Source organism: Lipotes vexillifer, unplaced genomic scaffold (genome assembly GCF_000442215.2).
Source record: "Lipotes vexillifer unplaced genomic scaffold, Lipotes_vexillifer_v1.1 scaffold1706, whole genome shotgun sequence".
NCBI classification, from domain to species: Eukaryota; Metazoa; Chordata; class Mammalia; order Artiodactyla; family Lipotidae; genus Lipotes; species Lipotes vexillifer.
This window is the reverse complement of record NW_006772773.1, coordinates 68,745-78,247: the sequence shown is the minus strand read 5'-3', so window position 1 is coordinate 78,247 and position 9,503 is coordinate 68,745. Positions and strand designations below refer to the sequence as shown.

General features: G+C 38.2%; 1 protein-coding gene across 1 annotated transcript in view; it reads left to right on the top strand.

Annotated features, from left to right (window-relative positions):
- LOC103082541 (WD repeat-containing protein 70) overlaps positions 1 to 4,535 on the top strand; it is a gene marked incomplete at its 3' end in the record, with an annotated part of 119,583 nt that extends 115,048 nt beyond the window's left edge. The window contains exon 10 of the mRNA XM_007447918.1: positions 4,459 to 4,535. Coding sequence (XP_007447980.1) covers positions 4,459 to 4,535 — 77 coding nt within the window. The remainder of the gene's footprint in view (positions 1 to 4,458) is intronic.
- Positions 4,536 to 9,503: the final 4,968 nt, after the last annotated feature.

Sequence of the window (9,503 nt, the reverse complement as noted above, 5' to 3'; positions counted from 1 at the left end):
TTGCAGTATGTGGGCCTCTCACTGTTGTGGCCTTTCCCGTTGCGGACCACAGGCTCCGGATGCGCAGGCTCAGCAGCCATGGCTCACAGGCCCAGCCGCTCCACGGCATGTGGGATCTTCCTGGACCAGGGCAAAAACCCGTGTCGCACTGCACCACCAGGGAAGCCCTAGAAGTATATTTTTAAAGGACGATATTGATTGATTTTTTTTTGGGGGGGGGTTACCTTAAACTTTATTTTTTTTACTTTTGTATTTTATTATTTTTTTTATACAGCAGGTTCTTATTAGTTATCTATTTTATACATATTAGTGTATATATGTCAGTCCCAATCTCCCAGTTCATCCCTGCCCCCCGCCACACATTCCCCCCTTGGTGTCCCTATGTTTGTCCTCTAAATTTGTGTCTCTATTGTACTGATTGCTTTGTGGAGCACATTACACAAGAGTAAAAGTAGAGAGACTAGTCACAGGCCTGTCGCAGTACATAATAACTGATGTAAAGACACGAGATAATGTTGGTTCATATAAGAGTTATAGTAGTGAAAAAGGAGAAAAGTGGATAGATTTGAGATGTGTTTTGGGTTGAACTGACAGGACTAGCTAGTGGATTGAATCTGGGTGGGTAGAGAGAAGAGAGTTTAGGGGTTATTGGAGTCTTTAAGGATTACTTCCACGTTTGTAGCTTTAGCAACTAGGAAAGAAGTTTATTGCAAAGGAAATGGGCAGTAAGAATCAAGATTTCCCTGTTGGGCCTATTATGTTTGAAATGCTTATGACATGCAAATGGAAATGTCAATCAAGTTGATACTTGAATATACAAGTCTTGAGGTCTGGAGAGGAAAGTGGAATCTCAAACTTCCTATCTAGTCCCTCCAGGCAGTACTTCAGTCCATTCTTTCCTACTGCAGGAAGAGATTCCAGATCTCTGGTCCCTATTTGTACCTTTTTAACATGAACAGAATGTCAGGAGTTGGCCAGATACTATTTGAGGCATTGTGAGCAGCTGGGACTAGAGATGGGTCTCCAGGCCCATGTGTGGGTACTCCCGTTCCAATTCTGTCTTTCCAGAGAGCTACAGTTATTTTACTTCTAAGTCATTTAAATATGCACATTTTACTACTTTTAGTTTAGCTTTATTCTGGACCCTTTCAGAATAAGTGGCCTTGCCATTATTATACTAAAAAATATTAGGTTCTTTTCTGGCCCATCTGAACCTGACTTACAGTATGAGACTACTATATCTTACTTTGCTACCTAGGAGGGAATTGTGTGTGTGTGTATGTGTGTGTTTATGTTTGAAATATATACTCTGTGATTGATTTGGTATGTATGTCAGTTTTTATACCAACATCACAGTGTTTTAACTGCAGTGTTTTTGCGGAGCCAGAGGAATCAGGCTCCCTGACTTAAGACTATACTACAAAGCTACAGTAATCAAGACAGTATGCTACCGGCACAAAAACAGAAATATAGATCCATGAAACAGGATGGAAAGCCCAGAGATAAACCCACACACATATGGTCACTTTATCTTTGACAAAGGAGACAAGAAAATACAAAGGAGAAAATTCAGCCTCTTCAATAAGTGGTGCTGGGAAGACGGGACAGCTACATGTATAAGAATGAAATTAGAATGCTTCCAAACACCATACACAGAAGTAAACTCAAAATGGATTAAAAACCTAAATGTAAGGCCAGACATTATCAAACTCTTACAGGAAAACAGGCAAAACACTCTATGACATAAATCACAGCAAGATCCTTTTTGACCCACCTCCTAGAGTAATGGAAACAAAAACAAAAATAAACAAATGTGACCTAATGAAACTTAAAAGCTTTTGCACAGGGCTTCCCTGGTGGCGCAGTGGTTGCGAGTCCGCCTGCCGATGCAGGGGACACGGGTTCGTGCCCCAGTCTGGGAAGATCCCGCGTGCTGCGGAGCGGCTGGTCCGTGAGCCATGGCCGCTGAGCCTGTGCATCCAGAGCCTGTGCTCCGCAACGGAAGATGCCACAATGGTGAGAGGCCCGCGTACTGCAAAAAAAAAAAGCTTTTGCACAGCAAAGTTTCGAAACCATAGACAAGACGAAAAGACAACCCTTCGAATGGGAGAAAGTATTTGCAAATGAAGCAACTGGCAAAGGATTCATCTCCAAAATATACAAGTAGCTTATGCAGCTCCAAAAACACCCAAACAACCCAATCCTAAAATGGGCGGAAGACAGCAATTCCACTACTGGGTATATACCCTGAGAAAACCATAACTCAAAAAGAGTCATGTACCACAATGTTCATTGCAGCTCTATTTACAATAGCCAGGACATGGAAGCAACCTAAGTGTCCATCGACAGATGAATGGATAAAGAAGATGTGACACATATATACAATGGAATATTACTCAGCCATAAAAAGAAACGAAATTGAGTTATTTGTAGTGAGGTGGATGGACGTAGAGTCTGATATACAGAGTGAAGTAAGTCAGAAAGAGAAAAAGAAATACTGTATGCTAACACATATATATGGAATCTAAAAAAAAAAAAGTAGTTCTGAAGAACTTAGGGGCAGGACGGGAATAAAGACGCAGACCTACTAGAGAATGGACTTGAGGACACGGGGAGGGCGAAGGGTAAGCTGGGATGAAGTGAGAGAGTGGCATGGACTTAACATATACTACCAAATGTAAAATAGATAGCTAGTGGGAAGCAGCTGCATAGCACAGGGAGATCTGCTCAGTGCTTTGTGACCACCTAAAGGGGTGGGATAGGGAGGGTGGGAGGGAGGGGGACGTAAGAGGGAAGAGATATGGGGATATATGTATATGTATAGCTGATTCACTTTGTTATAAAGCAGAAACTAACACACAATTGTAAAGCAATTACACTCCAATAAAGATGTTAAAAAAATAATAATAAATTAAAAAAAAAAAAGGGCAGAAGACCTAAATAGACATTTCTCCAAAGAAGACATACAGGTTGCCAACAAACACATGAAAGGATGCTCAGCATCACTAATCATTAGAAAAATGCAAATCAAAACCACAAGGGGGTATCACCTCACACTGGTCAGAATGGCCATCATCAAAAAATCTAGAAACAGTAAATGCTGGAGAGGGTGTGGAGAAAAGGGAACCCTCTTGCACTGTTGGTAAGAATGTAAATTGGTGCAACCACTATGGAGAACAGTATGGAGGTTCCTTAAAAACCAAAAATAGAACTACTGTATGACCCAGCAATCCCACTACTGGGCATATACCCTGAGAAAACTATAATTCAGAAAGATGCATGCCACAATGTTCATTGAAGCACTATTTACAATAGCCAGGACATGGAAGCAACCTAAATGTCCATCGACAGATGAATGAATAAAGAAGAGGTGGCACATGTATACAATGGAATATTACTCAGCCATAAAAAGGAACAAAATTGAGTTATTTGTAATGAGGTGGATGGACATAGAAACTGGCATACAGAATGAAGTAAGTCAGAAAGAGAAAAACAAATACTGTATGCTAATGCACATATATGGAATCTAAAAAACTGGTACTGATGAACCTTCTGGCAGGGCAGGAATAAAGATGCAGATGTAGAGAACAGACTTGAGGACACGGTGGGGGAAGGGGAAGCTGGGATGAAGTGAGAGAGTGGCATGGACGTATATACACTAGCAAATGTAAAATAGATAGCTAGTGGGAAGCAGCTGCACAGCACAGGGAGATCAGCTCAGTGCTTTGTGACCACCTAGAGGGGTGGGATAGGGAGGGTGGGAGGGAGGCTCAAGAGGGAGGGGATATGGGGATATATGTATACATATAGCTGATTCACTTTGTTGTACAGCAGAAACTAACACAACATTGTAAAGCAATTATACTCCAGTAAAGCTAAAAATAAGTAAATAAAATAATTGCAGTGTTTTTTTATTATGCTCCATCCTGAGTAGGGCTAATCTTCCTGAATCATTTTAAAGATGTTATTTTCTCACATATTTATTCTTACAGATGTATTGTAGAATTAAGATTCTTGACACATTTTAAAGAACGGATTTTATTTTTCCCCCATCCTCTTGCTTTTGCCTTGGTTACCCTAAGTACTTTCTATTCTCCTTAATTCTTTTCCACTGATTTTTTTTCGCCATTGTCTTATTGTGGTTTTTCTTTTTACTTCGTTCCTAAAGAGAGGCTGTCATTTCCCCCTCTCTTTCTTTTTAAGCACCTGTTATATGTAAGCACTGTACTAATTCCTGGGCAGGAGGGGTTACACGGTGAATTAAAATTAAAATAAACAAAGTGAAATAAACAAAGCATATTATGAACTAAAACTGAAATAAAATAATATCAGTTTGTAATTAAAATAGTGTGCCTTGGGGAGGACTAAAAAGTTTTACTTTTAAGCATACTATGTCAGCTTTTGGTCAGTTTGTTTATTTTTACATTTTTAAAAGAATTTTTCCTTTTTTTGTTTAAGGGTCATACAGCAATGCTTCATACTGGCTCATGGCATCCCAAAATAAAGGGAGAATTTATGACTTGCTCAAATGATGCGTGAGTATTGTTGATAATTCATCTAATACATTCATATATTTCAGTATTTTCTTTAACCTTTATATTGTAGCAATCTTGCCAGTAAAGTAAGAGATAGAATATTAGTAATCCTGATGTTTATATAGTCTTGTTCTCAACTTTACCTTGAATTTAGCTGGCAGTATAAGGTTTGCTTAAATAAATATGGAAGCTAAAGAAATGAGAGTTGGAAGAAATTCAAGTAGAGTTTATTAGGGAGCACAATGGATCAGATTGATGCTGTTAAGTGGACTCAAATGACTTTAAACTTTGTTACTTTTTATAGTAAAGGCTGATTTCCATCTGAATCTAATAGCTTATATAAATTTGTTTTTTAAATGGTGGTTTTTTGGAAGTAACAACTGAAAAAATTGATTTAATGTTTATTCAGATTCTTTTTTCAAAAAATTAATTAATTAATTTGGCTGTGTTGGGTCTTTGTTGTTGCGTGCAGGTTTTCTCTAGTTGCGGCGAGCGGGGGCTATTCTTCATTGCAGTGTGCGGACTTCTCAATGCGGTGGCTTCTCTTGTCGCGGAGCATGGGCTCTAGGCACATGGGCTTCAGTAGTTGTGGCAGGCGGGCTCAGTAGTTGTGGCTCATGGGCTCTATAGAGTGCAGGCTCAGTAGTTGTAGTGCACGGGCTTTGTTGCTCTGTGGCATGTAGGATCTTCCCCGGGCCAGAGCTCAAACCTGTGTCCCCTGCATTGGCAGGCGGATTCTTAACCACTGCCCACCAGGGAAGTCCCTATTCAGATTCTTTTGCATTATATTTGTTGGCTTAGGATTCAAGAGTATTACAGAGAATATTTGAGTAGCTTTTTCCTGAGTTGTTATATTGTATGATTCATTTTTAGTATTAAGAGTAATAAGTTATTTGTAATATTACAGAGAAACTTACAATGAAAAATCTTATAAATGAAAATACACAGATGGTATTACTTAGATGAAACACATATTTTATTTATTTATTTTTAATAGATCTTTATTGGAGTATAATTGTTTCACAATACCATGTTAGTTTCTGTTGCACAACAAAGCGAATCAGCCATATGCATACACATGTCCCCATATCCCTTACCCCTTGATCTTCCCTCCCATCCTCCCTATCCCACTCCTCTAGGTCATTGCAGAGCACTGAACTGATCTCCCTGTGCTATGCTGCTGCTTCTCAACAGCCAGCTATTTCACATTTGGTAGTGTATATATGTCGATGCTACTCTCACTTCGCCCCAGCTTCGTCCCCCCATTCCATGTCATCAAGTCCATTCTCTATGTATACCTCTTTATTCCTGCCCTGGAACTAGGTTCATCAGTACCATTTTTTTTTCCCCCAGATTCCATATATATGCGTTAGCATACAGTATTTGTTTTTCTCTTTCTGACTTACTTAACTCTTTATGACAGACTGAAAGTCCATCCACCTCACTACAGATAACTCAATTTCATTTCCTTTTATGGCTGAGTAATATTCCCTTGTATATATGTGCCACATATTCTTCATCCATTCATCTGTCGATGGACACTTAGGTTGCTTCCATGTCCTGGCTATTGTGAAAAGAGCTGCAGTGAAATTGTGGTACATTACTCTTTGAATTATGGTTTTCTCAGGGTATATGCCCAGTAGTAGGATTGCTGGGTCGTATGGTAGTTCTATTTTTGTTTTTTTAAGGAACCTCTATACTGTTCTCCATAGTGGCTGTATCCATTTACATTCCCACCAACAGTGCAAGAGGATTCCCTTTTCTCCACACCCTCTCCAGCATTTATTGTTTGTAGATTTTTTTGAGGATGGCCATTCTGACTGGTGTGAGGTGAAACCTCATTGTGGTTTTGACTTGCATTTCTCTAATGATTAGTGATGTTGAGCATCCTTTCATGTGTTTGTTGGCAACCTGTATGTCTTCTTTGGAGAAATGTCTATTTAGGTCTTCTGCCCATTTTTGGATTGGGTTGTTTGTTTTTTTGAAATTGAGTGGTATGAGCTGCTTGTATATTTTGGAGATTAATCCTTTGTCAGTTGCTTCATTTGCAAATACTTTCTCCCGTTCTGAGGGTTGTCTTTTCATCTTGTTTATGTTTTCGTTTGCTGTGCAAAAGCTTTTAAGTTTCATTAGGTCACATTTGTTTATTTTTGTTTTTATTTCCATTTCTCTAGGAGGTGCGTCAAAAAGGATCTTGCTGTGATTTATGTCATAGAGTGTTCTGCCTATGTTTTCCTCTAAGAGTTTGATAGTGTCTGGACTTACATTTAGGTCTTTAATCCATTTTGAGTTCATTTTTGTGTGTGGTGTTAGGAAGCATTCTAATTTCATTCTTTTACATGTAGCTGTCCAATTTGCCCAGCACCACTTATTGAAGAGGCTGTCTTTTCTCCATTGTATTCTCTTGCCTCCTTTATCAAAGATAAGGTGACCATATGTGTGTGGGTTTATCTCTGTGCTTTCTATCTTGTTCCATTGATCTATATTTCTGTTTTTGTGCCAGTACCATTACTATCTTGATTACTGTAGCTTTGTAGTATAGTCTGAAGTCAGGAAGCATGAGTCCTCCAGCTCCGTTTTTCTTTCTCAAGATTGCTTTGGCTATTCGGGATCTTTTGTGGTTCCATACAAATTGTGAAATTTTTTGTTCTGGTTCTGTGAAAAATGCCATTGGTAGTTTGATAGGGATTGCATTGAATCTGTACACTGCTTTGGGTAGTAGAGTCATTTTCACAATGTTGATTCTTCCAATCCAAGAACATGGTGTATCTCTCCATCTTTTGTATCATCTTCAATTTCTTTCATCAGTGTCGTATAGTTTTCTTCATACAGGTCTTTTGTCTCCTTAGTTCGGTTTATTCCTAGATATTTTATTCTTTTTGTTGCAGTGGTAAATGGGAGTGTTTTCTTAATTTCACTTTCAGATTTTTCATCATAAGTGTATAGGATGCTACAGATTTCTGTGCATTAATTTTGTATCCTGCTACTTTACCAAATTTATTGATTAGCTCTAGTAGTTTTCTGGTAACATCTTTAGGATTCTCTATGTATAGTATCATGTCATCTGCAAACAGTGACAGTTTTACTTCTTCTTTTCCGATTTGGTTTCCTTTTATTTCTTTTTCTTCTCTGATTGCTGTGGCTAAAACTTCCAAAACTATGTTGAATAATAGTGGTGAGAGTGGGCAAATTTGTCTTGTTCCTGATCCTAGTGGAAACGGTTTCTGTTTTTCACCATGGAGAACGGTGTTGGCTGTGGGTTTGTCATATATGGACTTTATTTTGTTGAAGTAAGTTTCCTCTATGCCTACTTTCTGGAGAATTTTTATCATAAATGGGTGTTGAATTTTGTCAAATGCTTTTTCTGCATCTGTGAGATTACTGTATGTTTTTTTCCTTCAATTTGTTAATATGGTATATCACATTGATTGATTTGCCTATATTGAAGAATCCTTGCCTTCCTGGGATAAACCCCACTTGATCATGGTGTATGATCCTTTTAATGTGCTGTTGGATTCTGTTTGCTGGTATTTTGTTGAGGATTTTTGCATCTGTGTTCATCAGTGATATTGGCCTGTAGTTTTCTTTTTTTGTGACGTCTTTGTCTGGTTTGGGTATCAGGGTGATGGTGGCCTCGTTGAATGAGTTTGGGAGTGTTCCTCCCTCTGCTGTCGTTTGGAAGAGTTTGAGAAGGCTAGATGTTAGCTCTTCTGTAAGTGTTTGATAGAATTCGCCTGGGAAGCCATCTGGTCCTGGTCTTTTCTTTGTTGGAAGATTTTTAATCACAGTTTTAATTTCAGTGCTTGTGATTGGTCAGTTTATATTTTCTATTTCTTCCTGGTTCAGTCTCGGAAGGTTGTGCTTTTCTAAGAATTTGTCCACTTCTTCCAGGTTGTGCATTTTATTGGCATATAGTTGCTTGTAGTAATTTCTCAGGATGCTTTGTATTTCTGCAGTGTCAGTTGTTACTTCTCCTTTTTTTATTTCTAGTTCTGTTGATTTGAGTCTTCTCCCTTTGTTTCTTGATGTGTCTGGCTAATGGTTTATCTATTTTGTTTATCTTCTCAAAGTACCAACTTTTAGTTTTACTGATCTTTGCTATTCTTTCCTTCATTTCTTTTTCATTTATTTCTGTTCTGATCTTTATGATTTCTTTCTTTCTGCTGACTACGGGTTTTTTTTTTATTGTTGTTCTTCTCTCTCTAATTGCTTTAGGTGTAAGGTTAGGTTGTTTATTTGAGATGTTTCTTGTTTCTTGAGATAGGATTGTATTGCTATAACCTTCCCTCTTAGAACTGCATCCCATAGGTTTAGGGTCATCGTGTTTTCATTGTTATTTGTTTCTAGGTATCTTTTGATTTCCTTTTTGATTTCTTCTGTGATGTCTTGGTTATTTAGTAGCATATTGTTTAACCTCCATGTGTGTGTATTTTTTACAGTTTTTTTCCTTTAATTGATATCTAGTCTCATAGAATTGTAGTCAGAAAAGTTACTTGATACCATTTCAGTTTCCTTAAATGTACCAAGGCTTGATTTGTGACCCAAGATACGATCTGTCCTGGGGAACATTGGTACAATTTGTGTCAGAGAATTCTTTGCCTGTGTTTTGTTCTAGGAGTTTTATCATGTCTTGCTTATATTTAAGTTTTTAAGCCATTTTGAGTTTATTTTTGTGTATGGTGTAAGGGAATGTTCTAACTTTATTGATTTACATGCAGCTGTCCAGCTTTCTCAGTACCACTTGCTGAAGAGACTGTGTTTTCTTCATTGTATGTTCTTGCCTCCTTTGCAAAGATTAGTTGACCTTAGGTGTGTAGATTTATTTCTTGGCTCTCTAATCTGTTCCATTGATCTATATGTCTGTTTTTGTGCCAATACCATGATGTAGCTTTATAGTATTGTCTGAAGTCTGGGAGGGTTATGCCTCCAGGTTTGTTCTTTTTCCTCAGTATTGCTTTGTATTCCTGC